Raw genomic sequence first — 20,934 nt, forward strand, 5'->3', positions numbered from 1 at the left:
TGTGCAGCTATTGTATGATAAGAAAAAACCCTGACAGCAATAATATATGCTCATAATCTTCAGTAAAATATAAAATTCCAGGAGTGATGAAGAAGCAGGATTGTGACTTCAGCAGTCCAGCAGAATTTACATCAATTTTTTTTTTCTGGATTTAATTACTTAAATCATCGGTATCTGATGTTAATATTTCATCACCCAGAGCATCTTCCTACCTCGAATGCTATTTTGTCTTTTCAATGTACCATCCTTAACCCTGGACTACACAGTTTGTTTTAAGAGTCCCTGAGGTGTGGACTTTTTTTTTTAAATGGCACCTTTTTAGTCCTGTAATTTGCAAGCCCCTAGAGTTGCCCCCTCTGACTAAATGCATTGTACTCATAAGAGAAAGTGCATGTCTGACTAAAAAGTTTTACAGGGATATTGCCTATAAAAAAAATTATATAGCTACCCCTATTCTGTGAAGAAAAGGGCCATATAACTGTGACAACTGTAGATCAAAGGATGCAATTTAAAAAGTTCACTGATGGCTGTCTCAGCTACTCAAATGTTGGACTGAATGTACTGTCTTACTTAAATAACAGTGAAGGGGGAAATAAGGCAGAATGATGCCACAAAGTGTGCTGTGAGGAAGAAGCTTTGATGAAAAAACAAAAATCATGGTTGGAGCTTGTCACATTTGTGATTTTTTGTATAGAGAAAATCACAAATTTGCACATGTCAAGACAATATTGATATGTTTATTTGACAACAGCATTACATTTTTTTTTTTTTTTAACAGCTCATTCCTATAGATTTCTTAGCCTCTCTAACTACAAATATTGGTCAAGATTGATAGCTCCTGTGCAAAGGATGCACTTTATAAATCTCCCTTAATAGCTATCTCAGCAGCATGGATTCAGGATACTGGCTTTCTGTGAAAGAAAAGCAAAGATAATATGACATATTATATGTCACAAAGTGCAATCTTAAGCATTGAAGAAGAGAAAATAAAAACAGTATTAAGTCAAAACTCCTGCCAGGTTTGCAGAACAGTAGCACAAACCACATAAAGGGTATGCAAGGTACTTAACACTGCACATGATATAAACACTTTTTACATTTCATTCCCATAGTTTTCCTAGTGAGCACATAAAATCTATTTATAAGGCAAACACAACATTCCCTTTAGTAATCTGGCAGTTCAATCCAAGTGAAAGATACCAGGTATGATTACTGCACTTGGTGGTTCTTTGCTTGGAATTCCAAAAAGAACTACTGTAATGTACAGTTTCTTTAAATTGAAAACAATGGACATGTGGAGGAGGGGGATCTTTTGGTCCATACAATGTTTCAGCTCTTCCAGGAGCTGCTTTCCTTCACAGCCCACATTCAAGCTACAATGAATCCCAAATGCAGTACCTGTATTTTAAGTGCAAACAGATTACGCAGTGGGTAAAGCATGAATTAAACATTAACTCTAAAAAGGAGCATTAACAGTACCCTAAAGAGCTGGTAGTCACATGCTATAAAAAGGAAAATCTGCTGCATTATTTCTAGTATACTGTAAAAATACTATCAAAAGTTTTTACAATAAAATGCACAAACCTGGGATACTGCAGTATACATACTTGTAACAAAATACATTATTTCAGTTGACAAAAATATTACTGATTGCTTTTTAAGTATATTATTCTGTCTAAAGAACTGGAGTTAAAATTGTTTTAAGACTGTTAATCTGTATACAAAATAAAAACAGTTGAGTAGATCAACATCTACTCCAAACACAATGCACCTCACCCTTTCTAATACAACAAAGAAAATGTAATTCTTAACCAAATGTTGACAACTTTCTGTTACTTGGTTAAAACCTGCCCCAAATAGACCAGATAGTATATTAATTGAGATCTGGAAGTTACAAATCCTAGTCAGGAAGCAGTAAAAGCAATAGGAACCAAAACATTATAAATGTAAGCCTATTTTGAACTGTAGCAGGATACGATGGACAACCAACAGGGTGATTGGGGGGGCTACAAAGTTAGCTCACTGATGAACTATACAATCTGAAGTTTGACAGCTAAAACTGTTCCACAGATGTATACTGCTCAATAATACCCTTCAGTCCTGTACAACTTTGGAGACAGCCATTCCAGTTGTTCATTTCTCTTTTAGCAGAAAGATGCACACTTTAGAAATGTTAGCTACCCAAAATACAGACTTGAGTACAATGTAATAACCCCAAAAATCTAAATCATGTACTATTACTTAGAACACAGTGCATCCAATTATGCAGAATCATGGAATGCCTTGAAGACTAGTCTTTTTTTTTTCTTCTTCTTCCCTGGAAAAAAAAGCACAGAAAATACTAATCCTCCTTCTTTAGATTCTTTGTATCTTTTGCATCCTCTTCATCTGTATATTCAGTTGGGTCCTCCCCAGGCTTCAACAGTTTGCCAACATAATAGTACTTCTCTGTTAAAAAAGAGAGAGAAGGCAAAATTATTTTTAGTCTGTAGCTTAGAGGACTAAACCACTATGGCCTCTTCATTCACAAACCAAATATATTAAAAAATAGGTTTGTACAGTAAGTTTGTATCAAAAGTAAACTTGTGTACTTACATTTTAATGCTGAATCTCTCAGTTGCAGAACAGGCTGTACTTACACCACAAATGTTAGGATCGCTGGACATTTCGAACTTTACCAGTCTACAACTTCTCCCCCATTTAGTTTTAGACCTGACAGTGTATAACCAGGCAACAGAAATTGGTAAAGAGAAGATGGATAGATTTTAATGTAGCCAGATTTTTAATCACAAATCCAACAATTCCTTATTCCTGTTCCCTCTGATTATTTTCCTGCAGCACAAGGTTATCGGATAACAAATGGCCCCAAAATGCCTTTGCAAGGATAAAGCATATTCAGAAAGGATTTTATTTGTCTCTGCTTACTTACCATTATTATTTTAATTTTTCCTTCAATAATTTTCTTGACTTCACTTTTCCATGAATTCAAAGTTTTTACTGCTGCTAACATCATTTCCTAGCATAAAATTAATATATACTGTAGAGAAGGACAAGGCTGTCTATTCAACCTTACCCAGCTAATCAGTAAAACAGTTCACTGTACCTATCCAGGCAGGGGTGTAGCCAGGATTTTCAGATTTGTACTCTCAGCTCAAAGGCAGTGCTGCGGTAGCGTTGTCGCCTCATAGCAAGACGTTGTCCCATTCAATTCTCAGCTAGAGCTTCTTCTGTGTGGAGGCATACGTTGAAGGTTGTGCATCAGGGCTGGGAACCCGGTACGTAAAAATCCACTACCAATCATTAGCGGACCGGAGTTCCACTGTGGCGACCTCTAACCGGGAAAAGCCGAAAAACACAAACTCAGCTCACAGGCTGCTGCCTCCCCTCCCCAAGCCACACCCGCATCAATACATTGCTGTCCACCCACTCCCTTAAACTGCTGACAAAGACATTCCCCTTTCGCAACACTGCTCTCTGAATGGAAAACTAACAACTATAAGCCAGGATAAAGCAGAATGAACATTTCATTCCAAAAAAGTGCATCCCAAGGGTCAAAAAATATTTTCTCAGACTTCATCCCAGTGGAGCTAAACCCCAGTGTTTGAGTAGAAAACCTTAGAAATAGATTGAAATAAAGATATATTTTTCTGGTGGAAGAAAAGCTCTTTGAACTGAGATGTTTAGTTGATATCCCAGGAACACAATCCTGTGTGAAGGAGTGAAGAAATACTTATGTTCTCTTGGAATCCTAGCTTGTGGAGATCATCTCTCAGCTGACAAAGATTCCTGACACCTTGAAAAAGACTGCAAAAATAAGCAAGTTGTCTTAATATGGAAAAATGTGAATACCTTGCAGCCTGCTATGACTGGAGCTAGACACTTTGTGAACACTCTTGGTGCAGTGGATTGTCTAAAGGGTATGGCAGAGAACAGATAATGTTATCCAGACACACACAATCTTATGAACCATCTGAAGTCTGGATTAATAAGATGTGATGAAGAACAAGTGGAAACAAAACAGTCTGATACAAGGGAAGAGGAAAGACCATCTGGAAAGCAGGAATTTCCTCCCACTGCCATCTCTGACCTTGATGAATGATTTTCAGAACCAATTTGCTTAAAACAATCATTTGCCAAACAGGAAAATGGGCATTCAGACTTTCTGAAAGAAAAAAAAAAGGGGCCAGTATGGGAGAGGGACACAAAGTATCTTGAACCAGACATGCTGAACCGTCCTTGGTTTTGGGAAATTCATGACTTCTCTTTGGAACCCCTTTGCCATTTCTTTTTAACTGTCTGTTTACCTGAATGTTGTTGAGATCAGTTTTCTGCCATAAAATGGACAAGGAGATAAAATAAAATCCCTAGGACATTTTGTTAAAGGAGGGCTGAAAAATCTTAGATTCCCTGGATTAGCGTGCCCCTCTCATCACATTTTTTGATCAACTCTGTAGCAGAGCAGCCAAAGACTAATCTTCTATGTAAGGGAGGGAGAATTCAAAATTTTATTTTAACATTATCAGGGAAGTTGAGAATACAGCCATGCAAAACTCCTTAAAACAGTACCAGTGGCCACAGCCCTGGAAGAAGCATTAACAGAGTCATGCACACACTGCAAACAATGAGCAGTGACCTGTGAAGTAGTAGAAACTTAAGTTATTTAAAGCATTTTTTCCTCACAAGAATAAAACATTCCTCATCCTTTCATAATTTATTAAAACAAATTTTAACATATATGCCTGACAATTCAACATTTTTAAAACCAAAGCTGTAAAAGTACACACTTTTTCTCCATACCTACCAACAATGTTCACATCCTTATCAGAAAGAGTAGGATTGGAATTAACAAGTGCTTAGCAGCAGTAGAATCATCAAAAGTTATAGCTGCTGCGCCAGATGTGGGAATAATTTATAAAATTTAAAAGACCAAGGAACTTTATACATTCTATCTGCCTTCTTAGGGGCAGCTGTCTGGCTATCAGGAAAAAATACATCCTCTAAAGCAGACAGAATGCAAGGAATGGGTGTGGGTTCTGGAAAGTCCTTTTGTAACAACTCATAGTATTTTATGATGGACTGAGAAATTTCAGTGTTCTTCTACTGTAAATACTAGCACAATCTAGCATAGTCTCACAGAAAGTTAAACCCCACTGGCAGAATCATCGAGCTCTCTTCTGAGTTTGAATCGGAAATCTGAGGGAAAAAATGTAACCATGCCTATATCTTCTGACACAGAATCTTGAATATCTTAAGGAAAAGAGGAATTCCCCCTCCTTTTACCACAGAGCCAAATTGTGACAAAACAACACCTCTTAAATGCTGGATTTGCAAGAGACCATATGTCAGTTCCTTCAAAGCAGTTCAGAATAAAAAAAATTCAGGGAGTTCTAATAAAATATTTGGGTACAAAAATGCAGACTGTGCCTCTTTTGAGATGCTTGACTGTGAAGAAATCACACATGTAACATTCATGTTGCTCTTTTACAGATACTATTCCCCTCAACAAACCACATCACTAATCATTCAGAAGTGATCTTGTAACTGCTGTTTGTTTTTTTTTGAATACTACCTGTCATCAAAAAATGATTCCCCTATTTATTTCTATTTTATATATCAGTTAACCAGGTTATCCCACTACGCACAAATGTCTTGTTTCACTGGTCACCCTAGTGCACTGTCTAGCCAAGTGAGAGTTGCACAATAAATGGTGAAAATAATCAAACCCTGTACCTTTGACAGTAGTTGTTTATACTGCTGATATTTCATTGAGAAGATAACACAAAAACATAAACGTTACAGTAATATACTTCCATTTACTGCTATAGGGCACTCCCTTGTTAGATGGTCATAAAAAATATAAATGTGTTGTGGCAGTATCTGTTCTGCCAGAATAAAATGAAAGAACAAACAATCACTGTAATGTATTTCAGCCCAGAACTTTCAGACACTAAGTTCTGACCCACCTCCCCTAACAAGTGACAGCAATAATCACTTTAATGTGATCAGTTTCATCCTGCCTTGTGCTTTCTTCCATCAACTGCCTCCCCTTATTTATCAAGCTTCCATCTTCAAAATATGGAACAAACTATAGAACCATTAGTAAATTTCAACTAGGTAGGATAGAACATGGCAAATAACTGTTTTGTCATACTCAGTCTTTTTGATGAACTGATATGATTCAGTATTACTACCCATGATTATGTATTTAAAAATCATAAGAATGAATGTGTGTTGGATCCTTTCAATGTGGAACAGTATAGAATGTAAATTTTAACACAAACTTAAATTAACCTCTGAAGCAAAGGATAACCATAATTCCTTCTACATCTTTATTAGAAAACCAACAAACAGAGTTTGGTGCCTGGAACTAATTCAAAATAGCATTATACCATGACCCCCCATTAATATTCCAAAACGTGCATGCCGATTGGCCAGCGTCCACGTTGTAAATCGACATACTAATGGAAAAAGGTCCGGTCGCCAGGACTTTTTCCATTACTATAAGTCTCTTTTAAAACACTGTCTTGCTATGTTAAGAGTTTAACATAGCAACACAGGTTTAAAAAAAGCAACGGAGATCTCCGTTGCTTTTTTTTAAAGCTGTCTCACTATGTTAAACTCCTTTAACATAGCGACACAGTGAGTAAAAAGCAACAGAGATCTTGCTTTCTCCGTTGCTTTTTTTTTTTAAACCTGTCTCGCTATGTTAAATGGGTTTAACATAGCGAGACAGCTTTAAAATAAGCAACGGAGATCTCTGTTGCTTATTTTAAAGCTGTCTCGCTATTGTTAAACCCATTTAACATAGCGAGACAGGTTTAAAAAAAAAAGCAACGGAGAAAGCAATATCTCCGTTGCTTTTTACTGTTTCGCTATGTTAAATGGGTTTAACAAGCTTTAAAATAAGCAACGGACATCTCCGCTGCTTATTTTAAAGCTGTCTCACTATGTTAAACCCATTTAACATAGCGAAACAGTAAAAAGCAACGGAGATCTTGCTTTCTCCGTTGCTTTTGGCCACAGCTCTGATGTACTGCATAGGCATGCGCAGTACATCAGAACTGCCGCAGATACCAGACAGCTGCGGAAGGGCAGCGAAGAGGCATTATACAATGCCATTATTTAAGAAAAGTAATTATTTCTTTTCTTAAATAATGTCATAGTATAATAGCAATAACCCACTTCTGGGTGTGGGTAATGCGGGATTTACCCACAGTTGTCTTTGTTTGGTCCCGACTGCGAAACCACGCCAACCGTGGGTAAATCCCGCATTACCCACACCCAGGCGTGGGTTATTGCTATAATACCCACTATGACCAGCTAAAGCAGCAGCAGACAAATTCAGGGCAAACTTTACCCCAGAGAATGATATCCCTTGTCTGTCAATATCTCTTGCACTCAGTATCATCATAAAAGAGCATATGCTGAAGATACATTCTAAGACCAAAAATACAGTATACTCTCCTAAATCTCAGAAAATCAAATAATTCCACCAACACAACAACACTACAGCTACACCTTCAACAACAAGACAAAGAAAATTTGATAGAGGGACACATTTATTGCCCCATGCCTACCTCATCTCTGGGGCACACTTTCTCTGCAAGTTAAACAATGTGACACCATAACATCCTTAAAAATGCATCCAAATCTATCCAGGATGATACATTTGTTCCTGGAATGACCTGAGTTTGTCCTTCCTAACAAAGAAGTAAAACCTAATGGTGTTAGGCAAGGTGAATGCAATCTTTTGAGTCTGCTGTCTTGTAACTCCTTCAAACCTATGAGCTGCTTCAGGTAGTTGCTACAGAGAACCTCCGCTGTAGCTATCAACTTGTTTGTTCATGAATCAGGCACAAATCCCAAAATAAAGGGCAATTTTTAAATACTTTAATATTTCAATAGGCACTGTTTGGTCAGTTCTACAGGGAACCCCTACCTTAGTTCTCAACTTTTTTTGCTCAAGGGTGGAACAACTGATATTTTCTGTCTTGCTCCAGAAACTATTTCTTACTTATTCCTTTGGCCATTTTGTTTGCTAATTGGCTTCTCCCAGCTGTCTGCAAGCCAATTTTCCTTCACTGATGCACTGTTGTCTTCTGTCAGCTCTGTTTTGTTCAACCTTTCTCTAAGCTACTGCCACAGCCATGCTTTCCTGACAAGCCATGGTGGATGGAATGCAAAGGTATCCTCCAAGCAATTGATACCTGCTTTGAAGGGCAGCTGCAGGAAGGGTAAAAAGAGACTAAGGGAAGATCAGAGCCCAGACCACTGAAACATATCCTACAACAATATTAGAGAAAAGAAAGACACATGGCTAAATACTAGTTATTAAACTCTACCACATCATGTAGCTGAATGCAGCTGTGACCAAGTAGCTAAAAGTAATGATTACTTAGAAAATAAAAACCCTCTGACAGAGTAAAAAATTAAGCATGCAATCCACCAGCTGTAGCAAGGAAACCAAGGCATTTCAAATTCCATTACTTCCACTTCCTCAAACTGCAGTTCTTTAAAAAAATTAACTGAAGCAAATGACCTGCTTTCCAAAAGAAATAAAAAAAAAAAAAAAAAAAAAACAGATCATCACTATATGGGAGTTTACTACCAAAGTTTAAAACTGTGTGTGTGTGTGTGTGTGGGGGGGGGGGGACAGGACGGACGATGACACTTTTTAAGTTTTATGACCATCATTTTCTTAATTTACTTAAGGATGTAAATCAACTGTTACTGACCACAATCCAGGACCAGAAGTAAAGAAATAAAATATCATCTGTGTATTTCTGATTCTCCTATTTTGGTAGTTCCTTATAGATATGTATCACCTCAAAAATAAGTAAGTCCAATAGACTTACCTATTTGTTAGATTATTATTGGCTATGGCATGATAGGTCCAAAATTACAGATCAAACAATAAACTGTTACCACTTTTCTCAGAAGTCACAAATACAATATGGTGTTACAACTGTCATTAAGAGAACATGCACCTCCTTTTTAGTAACAGGCAAGCACAGACTGTTTCCTTGTTCGCCCTGCATACAGGCACACCTCTCAAATGTCCAAGATTTTTGCCTTACATCTTTTGGTTTATTCCTAAAAATGTGGTCTTCTGTCAAATCACTAAAGATTGCAGTCTCCAGATGACACTCACTCAAGTTTCAGACTTTATATTCTTCAGAAATAAAGCATACTAATATAAAACCTGCTTATTCTTGCAACTTTCTAAGTTTATACATTTGTCATGATTTTTGGTCATTTGTACCACCATTACTTTTATGCTTTCTCTAGAACTCCTAATCAAAGAACTGGAGAATCATTGAGTAAACAAGTTAGCAATTGCGGTTCTGGTTTTAGTCGCGGTTCTTTTGCTGTCATATGGTTCCACCTGTGCGGCTAGTCGAACATGATGACAGGTGACAGGAAAGCGCTAGCAAATTTAAAATTTGTGGCATTCTAATATTTTAATAGTAACATTTTTCTCTTAGGCAAAATAAAACATTTTAGAGAGATGCTTTCAGGAGTCCCCAATTTTACCTTGCATTTGTACCCTTTCCTTTGCCGGATCTTATACTTTTACAGTGAGTCACTGAAGCTCATAAACTATAGCAAGTTTGATACTATTGGCAAAAATGGAATTAGGTAAATGACATCTTTTATTACTTTGTGATAAACAGTGTTCTGCGTTGGTCAGAAAATAGGATACCGAGGGAAGGGCATTTGGTATATTTTTATTTGATTTGTATTTTTAAGCTACGTAGGGCACATTCAAGTATTAGTTTAAAGTTGCACCCACCCCTTGCCATACAGTTACAGTGCTTATGCCCACCTGCAAAATTGCATCTCCCTCACTCCCATCCTCATTACCGGCTAATGAATGAAAGGAAAGCCATATCAAAGGACCATGAGATCGGTTGAATTTTACACCTTTTTCCCTAACTAAGTGACTGCTAACTGGACAATTATCACCCATTAAAAAAAAAAATGCTAAGCATGCAAATGCTTGATGAGCTGCAAATTACTATGAAGTCTTACGGCATTTGCATGTGCTGTTATTTTATTTTACTTATATTCGTAACTTTGGCACTAGGACCCAGCAGAGAAAAACATTCAGATTCTACCCCCACTCCACAAATACTGTACTGAAGTGTATACAGTGAGTATGCCTTCCGACGTCCTTGTATCCAGGCATGTCCAAAGGGCAGTTTCAGGTGTACTCTCTGGTCCAACTGGTGAATCTGGGCATTTTGAGGCAATGTTACAATTGCCTCATGTACACAGACAACCCTCTCCTCCTTCCACCAAACACTAATACATGCGAGAGATGCAATTATACAGCCAAACTGGAGGCTAAGTTCTCTCAACCCAAGACTGAACCAGGCAGTCAAGAGGAAAAAGGAATTACTTGCATCACGCCACCAGTCTCGCATAGACCTATGAAACCTGCACCGGCAAAAAACACACATAAATACACAAAAACATACTCAGAGGCTCTAAATAAAAATCTGCAAAAGCAACAGACACCTCCAAAGCAGACATCCAAGCAACCTCCACCCCCCAACACAAACCATGAAACACATACTTCACAAAACCAGTGTGCCACGCAATCACAGCCCTTAAGACAAAATAACACACCCAACACACTAGTAATAGGTGACTCTATAGTCAGGCACACTGACGTCCCACTCACTAGGCTGAACAAGGAGACGGTTACTGTAGCTGCCTGTCGGGTGCCAGGATCCACCACCTAACACAAGCACTCACTCCAGAAAAAATACAAATATGACTCTGTCATTGTCCATGTTGGCGTGAATGACCTGAGCCATACCTCCCTGGACTACATGAAAAGAGACATGGAGGAGCGCTGGTATGACCCTGACTCTGAGTAGCATCCTGCCCTGACCAAGAATGATAACACAGTATAGAGAAAAAATTATCAATTTCAACAATTGGCTAAGCTTCTGGTGTCATTCAAAGGGGATCGGGATGACATGCTCGACCAGCCCCGCTGCTTCACTAGAGATGGCTTGCACCTGTCACCCTTAGTCTTTTGAATACTGGCCAAGGCTCTTGCCACCCCCATAGTGCCTTTTTTAGGCAAGGCTCAAAAGACAAACCCCACCGCCACAAATAGAACAAGTAACAAAAAACTGAGGGTAATGCTACTCAATGCCAGAAGTCTAAACCTCAAAATGCGCGCACTCAAGGCACTCCTCAGTATGAAGAAAATTGATATATGTGCAGTAACAGAAACCTGGTTTAAGGCTCCAGAGAGTACCCCAGCACTACCAGACTACAACTCCTACCACACATTTTGACCACAAAACCCAGACCGAAATACAAAAGGCGGGGGGGAGTATCCATATTCATCAAGGATACCCATACCTCCAGGTTAGTGGCACAACACGATGCTTCAGAAATCATCCAAGTGCAACTAACAACAGGCAAAACTGCTATTTAAATTATTGCTTGCTACAGATCACCCATCATGTCTCAGGACCCCCGTGTCACATTCCTGGAAACATAAAGGTCCTACCAAACACCCTGATATTGGGTGATTTCAATTACCCAAACGTTAACTGCGAGAAATACTCAAGTACAAACTCCCTTGCCCAACATTTCCTAGAATTTATAAACTCAAACGCCCTGGATCAACTGGTCAACACCCCCACCAGAAGTGACAACATATTAGACCTGCTCATCACCAACGGCGACCGGTGTTCCACACTGGAGGTCACCCCCTCGCTGGTTAGATCTGACCATAAACTAATCACTCTGGACATCCACATTCTGCCACCACCCCCGGTCAAGGAAACCACAGTGAAAAACTTTTTAGAAGCAAACTTCACGTTACTTAAGACCGAGGTGGGAAGTTTCAAAGCCCCCATGCTAAAGGATAACTGTGTCCAAGCTGCAAAATCCTTTACTGATGCACTCTACGGGCACCTACAAGAATGCATGGATCATGCTATCCCAAACAAAACCAAGACTCATTCCTCCAAGGAAAGGAAACCAGTCTGGTTGACCCCTGTCATAAACAAGCTATACAATAGGAGGAGGAAACTAGTACAGAAAAGAGTAAAATCCCAAGAAGGGAAGATATCCCTGATCAGTATCAGCAAGAAACTACATTCCCTCATAAAAATCATCCAAGGCTAGCTTCGAAAGAAAAATTGCCATGGACTCCAAAGATAACCACATGGCATTCTTTAGCTATGTCAAGAATCTAAGTGGCAATTCTAAGATATGCTCAGAGTTGGTGCAGAATGGCACAAAATACACTGAACCGACTTGATATAGCCAACATCCTGGCAGATGGGTTCAGTGCAAACTTCACCCCCCCCCACCCCTAAAAGGGCCCATAACTATACCAGAAGAATGTAGTGCCCCTGAAATCACAGGCACTCAGGTTAAAACAGCCCTCTCCAAAGCCAAAAACACAGCATCAATGGGACCAGATGGTTTCCCAGGCTGCGTCCTACATGAGCTCAAAGATGAACTTAACCCCTCACCTAAACACACTGTTTAAACTCAGCCTTTCCACAGGCTACGTGCCCACAGAGTGGCGCACAGCAACGGTTATTCCACTCCACAAAGGTGGAGCCACAATGGACCCCAGGAACTATCGCCCTATAAGCCTGACTAGCTTGGTCTGTAAAGCTATGGAGCGCATCATCATGGATCTCATTAACAGAGACATTGGGAACCTCCAAACACTGGACCCTACCCAGTTCGGCTTTGTTAAGGACAGATCATGCCTCCTAAACCTGGTGGACTTCTTTGAGACAGTTACCAAGGCTATAGATGAGGGAAAGGTGGTCCACGCAGCCTACCTAGACCTTGCAAAGGCCTTCAACACCATTCCCCACTCTGGTATTATAGACAAGCTCACCGGCCTGAACATAAACCCCTTCGTCACGAGATGGGTTGCCAACTGGCTCATGGACAGAGAACCCACATGGTAAGAGTTGTGGGAGCTAGGTCTGACTCTAAACTGGTTACAAGTGGCGTTCCGGCTGACACAGACATCCTCCAAAAGGGTCTCACTGAGACAGATACCTGGTGTCAAAACCATGGCCTCAAGCTAAATGCCAAAAAGTGCATAGTCATCCCCTTTGGAAAAAACAAAGTACCCACAAACTACCACATAGGTGGTAGCCCCCTAAATACGGAAGATGTAATAAGGGATCTGGGGACCCAAGTAGATAGTAACTTCTCCTTTGATAATCACATTGCCAAAGTGGTTAGAAAATCCTTCTATGTGGCCCACCTAATCACAAAAGAATTTGCATCCAGATTGAAAGAGGTCATTGGGCCCCTCTACGCATCACTCGTCAGACCCGTCATAGAGTACAATGCCCCATTTGGGATGTACCTTACAAGACACCTGCAACAACTGGAAAGACCACAGAAGTGCCTCACCAAGAGGATGACTGGCCTCAAGCAGATGCCCCATGCAGCTTGAATGAAGAAACTCCAGCTGAACTCTGTTGCATACCGCCTACTCAGAGGTGATCTCTGCCTGACATACAAGGCCATGTCCAACCCAGAATTGACAGACATGCTCCACCTAAAGAAAACCCATATCCCCTCGAGCCACACACTCCAGGGATCTAGACCTCACCACAACAATAAACAGGACATGCTGGAGGGATAGATTCCTGTCCCAGAGACTTCCCATACTCTGGAACAAGATTCCAATCTACATTAGGCAGAGCTCCTCGCTAACCCTCTTCAAAAGAAACCTTGATGAGTGGATGGGAAATAAGGTTTACCCCAGGGATCACTTCAGTGGCTCTGCTGGACAGAGGCACAGGGAACTAATCTAAGGGGGGCAGCGAAAGCCAACACATTCCGGCTAGGCTTATAAATGCCTTCGGGCAGACAGCCTAGTACCTACCTATGAACCTATAACATAGTCGCAGAAAAAAAATACTAGTTTTCTGAACTGTGTAAGCTTTTGCCCAGCAGGATACTAACTTTCCCAGCCTTGAAGGATCACTAGCTGATAGTTCCATGAAGCCTGCAGAGGGAGCTCAGTTTAATGGCAAGTAAGCACTGAAGCTTTTAGCAGCCTACTGTTCCTTTTATGAAGTTCTGCTCATGCCCGAAATTAGAGTGTATAGAAGGAAGGTGATCCAAAGTTAGACGGTGGTCATATCCTTGGCAGGACATAACCCAAATGGCATAGGCTACTGCAACAGTGCTCTACTAAAACATCTGCTGTTACGGTAAGTTTAATTACACAACTGTACTTTCATTTGTGAAAGTGGTGCAGGTAAAATTGTCAGAAGCAACCACAAATTATAGGAACTTCTTTTGTTTCCAAAGACTAGTGGGTGCCTTATGCCTATGCAAATAAGCAAACTATTTTAGCGAGCAATAGGATAACGTTCCAGAAAAGGGACTAAGTTCTATTCTAGACGGTTTCCAGTCCTATAAACAAGGAGAAACTTGACAAGCTCATTTTGGTCCTCTCCGGAATGTTCATGTTCCTGAGAATCCCAAAGTTCAAAATAATGTATTTTCTCCTTCCTCAGGCCTACATGGTGACCCTGGATCCAAAGGACACATATATACACATCCTCACAGCCACAGTGGACAAGTAATTCCTCAGATTTAAAGCAGGATGCGTCCATTAACAGTTCATCCCCTTGCCTTTTGGCTTGTCTACTGCACCCAGGATGTTTACAAAGTATGTGGCTATGTCCAAGAGGCTCTGCAAACTACAATCCACTATTTTCATTCTTTGGATCAAATGCTAAATCTCCCAAAGTCACACCTATCCCCCATGTAGATCAGAATGTGTGCTTGTATCTTTAAGAAACATGGGAGGCTGTACATGGATATATATAACCCACACAACCTTAGTGCCATTTTGTAAGAGCAGCTAGGGAGGTAAGCATGCATGATCTTAGTCGCTGATTTGTATATATGTTACTCAAGTTAGTCAGCAGTAGTAATGTGTTTGTATGTAATAAAGCTGCTTGAAGAGAAGCCCCGAAGATTTGTTTATTCATGTCCTAACACGAAAGCGACATGGTGTCAGAAGTGGGATGGCAGAGAGACTACTCTGAGCCATGAGATGTAAAGACGACGGTGAAGGTAAAACTAAGAGAAAAGTGCACAAACATAGCCAGAAAGAAACAAAGGTACGGAGAAATAACATGAATGTTTACTCCATGAAAATGAGCATGCTTAAAGCAAAACGAGTGTGTTTAAGGCAAAGTTGCACATGTTTAGAGTAAAACGAGCACAAGAAAAGTGTACTGCGCATAAAAAGGGCTTAAATGAGCAAAACTATCACAATAAGAAAGAAAAGGGCACATTAAGCAAAAATAAAGTAAGGTGACTGTGTTTTGGCAAACTGCTGTACTTGGGCATAACTACGATTTCATATTGTATCAAGGGCATAACTAAAGTTATTTGAAGTGTGTCAAAGTGTGTAAAAGTGCTTACTGTAGATGTATTTCAGAGTTTATTGTGTGCAAAGTGTAACTACTTTGTGTAATCCAGTCAAAGCATAGCTATTTCGGAAAAGTTTCTTGTGTTAGGTGTGTCTATTCACAAAGTACTGCCATTACAGAGTGCTTTTTGTACTGTAGAGAGTTGCCTGATAAGGTACCACCATTCTGGGGATGATTCAGTGTGCTGTATGCAGTTATTCGCAAAGTGCACGTACTTTGAAAAGTTACTGAGTTTGAGGCAACAGCTGTTCGATTTGCATTTTGCAGTTACTTGGCATGTTTCTTACACTGATAAGAGGTGTTTTCTTACAAAAGCCGACATTACAACAGTATTATTCAGTCACATTGTAAAGTTCTCGAATGTTTCTTAAAGTGATGATAAATGAATTTAGCATTGCTGCCTTTACTGACAATATTACAAAAGTATCGAAATGCCTGAAGTTTATTTCGCAAAGTCCAGTTATTTGAAAGTACTACGAGTTTGTTTATTCGCATAATTCTGAAAAGCCCAACAAAAGGTAGAAGGTCAGAGTACAAAGGCATTGGACAATTACTGGCATTAATTTTGGCATATGTGCGTGTGTATATTTATGCTTATTCGCAAACCCCTTCACTGGCATGTTAATATGGATTTTGAAACCCCTACCACTTGTATTTGATCCGAATATTGCACGGAACTGGAGAATATTTGAGCAAGAGGACGATATTTTTATACAAGCAGCTTATGCAGATAGAGATGCATGCACAAGGGCATTCATTTTGCTACAGTTAGCTGGGTCAGAGGCAATAGAAAGAGAGCTTTCATTTGTGTATGTGCTAGCAGTGTAAGGAGAAGGTGCAGACTGCCATATTGTTGTACAAGCCGAAACAAAGGAAGACGCTGAGTGTTTGAAGCTCAAGTATGGAGAAATGTGCAACCCCCAGACAGATATTACATTTGATTTACATAAGAGATCTGAAACCAGGGGAAACATTTGCAGCTTATATATAACTTACTTGAGAAACAGAGCTAAAACTTGCCAGTTTGGTGATCTAAAAGATGAGCTGATAAAGGATAGACTTGTATCTGGTATTAACATTGCTGCTGTGAAAAAGATTTTACTTCGTGACAGTGATTTAACGTTCAGAAAGGCACAGACATTTGTCAAATCCATGAGGTGACACAAAAACACACAAGTATGCTTGTGAGCGACGAGCATAGTTTCAGTTGGTTCCAGAGCACATGTAGATAGTATGCAACAGGTGGCAAACAAGAACAGGCCTAAGCATGTGGCAGCTACAAGATTTCCAAAGAAGCCACGAGGTTTTCCAGAAAGTTCCAGGAAAGATGCAGGCTCTGGCACCAGCTCCGTGCAACACAAATATGAATCAGCAAACCCAAATCTAGCTTTATTGTTAACTGTCGCAATTCTGGTCAAATCACAAGTCTAAAAGAGAGAAGTGCTTAGCAGATGATCAGCAGTGTCACAAGTGTAAAAAATGGAATCATTTCCAAAAGGTTTGTAAATCAAGTCAGCCTCACACAGTTGTAAATAAAGGTTGCACAAAAAAGCAAGTTGATCAAGTAGTACTGTCCGGATCAATGGATAATCCACAGAGGTCAAGGTGGACACTGGTTCAAAGTGTAATGTTATATCAGCAAAAATTTGCAAGAGTGAGAACTAACAAACAACTCAAAGTAACCAGTAGTGCGAGACTTGTTGCTTACGGAGGTGAAAAAATTCAAGCCGAAGGTTCAATGATACTTTCATGTTACTTGGCTGTGAGAACTGTTACAACTTGTTATTCTACATAGTCCAAAGACCAGTGCAATCTTTATTGGGTCTCAAAGATAGTTTAAGAATGAACCTGCTTTCTTTTGCTAAATCATGTGAGTGCAGTTCCAATTTCTCAGAAGCCATTTTCTCAGAGTATGCTGATGTTTTCAATGACAAGTTAGACAAATTTCCAGTTGTGTATTCCATGAAATCCACACAAACCAAGCGAATAAGCCACCAGCAAATCCAGTTGACTTCACAATAATGAAATAAAAAAAAAAAAAAAAAGTCACTGGAACCATGACAAGCATTTATTTCCAATACAAACGCAAGTTAAAAACGTTCGCCCTAGAGGCTTCCTCAGGCATTAAACACTAACAACAAGATTAAAATAGCTTATACTTAAAAACAGTCACATGACATTAATTGTGTAAATTAGATGCAATTATGCTTGTGTTTCAGCAAAGGGTTTACAGGGACAATGTCATTAAGACCTGGTAGTATATGAGCTTTGAGCCTAATTATCCACTTCTCTGCTAGTTCATTTTTCAATATAACATCACTATCTCGTACTTCTGCTACGCATACTTCCAGTATGGCAAATTTAAACATATGGCTATCACCATTTTCTAAAATATGTTTACATAGAGCATTCGCATTCTTCCTAGTATTTATCTCTAGGACATTGCTACAAATACGTTCTTTTAATTTCTGGCTGGTTTTCCCTATAAGGTTTTTGGTATTACAGTTCCTATGTATGATGACTGCAAACTGGGCGCCATAGTGGAAAGTGCATCGGACACTGATATCCTTCAGAAGGGACTCACGGAAACAGATAGCTGGTGCCAGAGCCATGGCCTGAAGTTAAACGCCAAAAAGTGTATAGTCACCCGCCGGGAAAAACAAGGTAACCCCAAGCTACCATATAGGTGGCAATCCACTAAGCACAGAAGAGGTTATCAGGGACCTGGGGACCCAGGTTGACAGTGGCCTTTCTTTTGACACTCACATTGCTAAAGTGGTTAGAAAGACCTTCTACATTGCCCACCTGATCATGAAGGATTCACATCCAGATCTAGTAAGGTCATTGTTCCCCTGTACTCTTCACTTATCAGACCAATGATCAATGCCCCATTCGGGATGTATCTCACCCGACATCTGCAGCAATTGGAGAGACCCCAAAAGTTCCTCACCAAAAGGATAAAGGACTCCAAAATCTGTCATATGCTGCCAGATTGAAGAAACTCCAGCTCTATTCAGTATACCGCCTGCTCAGAGGTGACATGTGCCTGACATACAAGGCCATGTCCAACCCGGAATTAATGGACATGCTCCACCTCAAAAATCCAAATCCACCAAAACCACTAGAGCAAGCGACTTAAACCTTAGCACGGATATAAATAGGACGTGCTGGAGGGATAGATTTATCACTCAAAGACTCCTATGCTGTGGAATAAAATCCCGTCCATGTGAGGCAGAGCACCTCGCTGACTCTGTTCAAGAGAAATCTAGACCTGTGGATGGGAGATCGAGGTTTACCCGAATCATCTCTGGGTCACTGCTGGACAGAGGCACAACAAACTAATGGGCACAGTATTTTTTCATATAAGAGGTGGCGTAAGCCACAATAATTTGGGCTAGGCTTATAAATGCCTTAGGGCAGATAGCCTAGTATAAACCTATGAACCTATGAACCTATATGCTTTTAATGTTACATTTCTATTACGTGAATGGATTTATCTGTATTAATATAAATGCAAAATTTGTAATTTCCACATTTATATGTGCCTTTTTTAATTTGTTGACTACTGAACCATGTCTTAGGCTGCTTCTTGTAGCATAAGATGTTTTTAAGGTTCTTATATGTGAAATGAGGTTGTTCACTTATAATATTTTTAAGTTCCGGTATGTCCTGCAAAAATAAAAATATGCCATAACATCTAGAAATTATTCTTTTAATATCAGATGTATTTTTATTATATGTTAATATACATCTTAACTCGTCTGATCTTTGGTCGATATATCGAAGGTGTTCCTAGGACTAAAAGCTTTCCTCACTGTATGGCACTGAGTATCACAATATATATGCATCACCTCATTATAATTGTATCCTCGGTCAACAAAATCTTTCACAGTTGGATGTATTTAACTATATTGGATTCAGTAGTGTTTAGTCTTGCTACTCTAAGGTGGTGGTGATATATTAAAAACTGTACTAGGCAGAGATGAAGTGGATAATCAGGCTCAAAGCTCATATAATACCAGGTCTTAATGACATTGTCCCTTTAAAACCTTAGCTGAAACAAACATAATTGCATCTAATTTACACAGTATGTCATGTGACTGTTTAAGTATATAAGCTATTTTAATCTTATTCTTAGTGTTTAATGCCTGAGGAAGCCTCTAGGGTGAATATTTTTAACTTGTGTTTGTATTTGAAATAAGTGCTTATCGTGGTTCCAGTGACTGTTTCTTGCTTTATTTCCTTATTAAGTTAACTGGATTTGCTGGTGATTTATTCACTTAGTTTGTGTGGATTTTACTTTTTTGTGGATGACCTTGGACATGAACAGCTCTACAGCTATACCATCTACCAATAATCAGCCTGACAGACTTGCAATGGATTTGAATGCTCTCATAGAGGTATCTCATAACCCCCTTCTAAATTTACAAGTTGTTAATGCTCCGATATCTTTAGAGACTGTTGCCCTTTGTTGACACAGTAGTCAATATGCATCTAAAATAAAAACATTTTGAGAACCTTGTTTATTAATTTACAAGACTTCAGTGGCAACGTCTAAGCATTAATGCGTACCTGCAACCTAAAGCTGTCCCAAGAGGTCTTAGGACACTCAAAATGCAAAGGTTCAGAGACAAGTATCCGGACTTACTAAGAAGATGGCAGCTGATACATTTAAGCTGCTCATTTAAATATATGGAGTTAACGAATGGTTTCTGTGAAGCAACTGAAACAGAAATGCGCACAGAAATTGAAAACTTGTATATTGAACTGATTAATAGTATAGAACAAAATGAACAATCAGATTTTTTTATGACACTTTACAGCCCATAAATAAATATGAAGCTCTGTTACTTGAAACAAAAAAAGAAACTTAGAGACCTCTACAACTTAAAAGGGGATGTATTTTTATAGGAGAATGATTCTGTGATGAGAAGTACAGCTCGGAACAGACAGTAGTGGTAGCAACAACGAATGGCACAGCAAGTATAAACAAATCTATGGTTAATTTTGCTCATCATTTAACACATACAAAAGAAAAACTAGCTATAGTGGTTTGAGACATTCAGATATTAGCTGCTAATGTAAGAGCGTAGGATCGTTTGCAACAGATACAAACAGAACACCCCCTATGCCAAAAAACAATGAATGGAATGCTATGTCAGTTAGAGCCTCCAATCCTGTACTTGTTGAAGCCCAACCTCACTTCTGGAATTCCCCCCTGTGTAATGAGCAACAACAAACTAATATGCTAAGAAGGAAAACATTAAATATAAATGGAAACAAAACCCCTCGTACTGCTCCCCAGTCAATAGAAACACTAGCTAGTGAACAACAAGCTATGGTGGATCAAATCATCATCAGAGCTTCGGATCCTATTGATATTTCTTCCTCCTCTTCTTTTTTACTGAAGGAACCTCCACCTCTATTGGCAAGAAGAACGCAAAGCAGAAGTGTAGCAAGAGAAGGAAGA

The 20,934-nt window shown here is 39.4% G+C and overlaps 1 protein-coding gene across 1 annotated transcript in view; it reads right to left on the reverse strand.

Moving 5' to 3' along the window:
• Positions 1 to 717: 717 nt before the first annotated feature.
• The window catches only part of PGRMC1 (progesterone receptor membrane component 1), a 602,020-nt gene continuing 581,803 nt past the window's right edge, over positions 718 to 20,934 (reverse strand). Inside the window, exon 3 of the mRNA XM_044057055.1 lies at positions 718 to 2,448. Coding sequence (XP_043912990.1) covers positions 2,342 to 2,448 — 107 coding nt within the window. The 3' untranslated portion in view covers positions 718 to 2,341. The remainder of the gene's footprint in view (positions 2,449 to 20,934) is intronic.

The sequence above is a fragment of the Protopterus annectens genome, chromosome 15.part0, assembly GCF_019279795.1.
Source record: "Protopterus annectens isolate FY-2018-M chromosome 15.part0, PAN1.0, whole genome shotgun sequence".
NCBI lineage: Eukaryota > Metazoa > Chordata > Ceratodontiformes > Protopteridae > Protopterus > Protopterus annectens.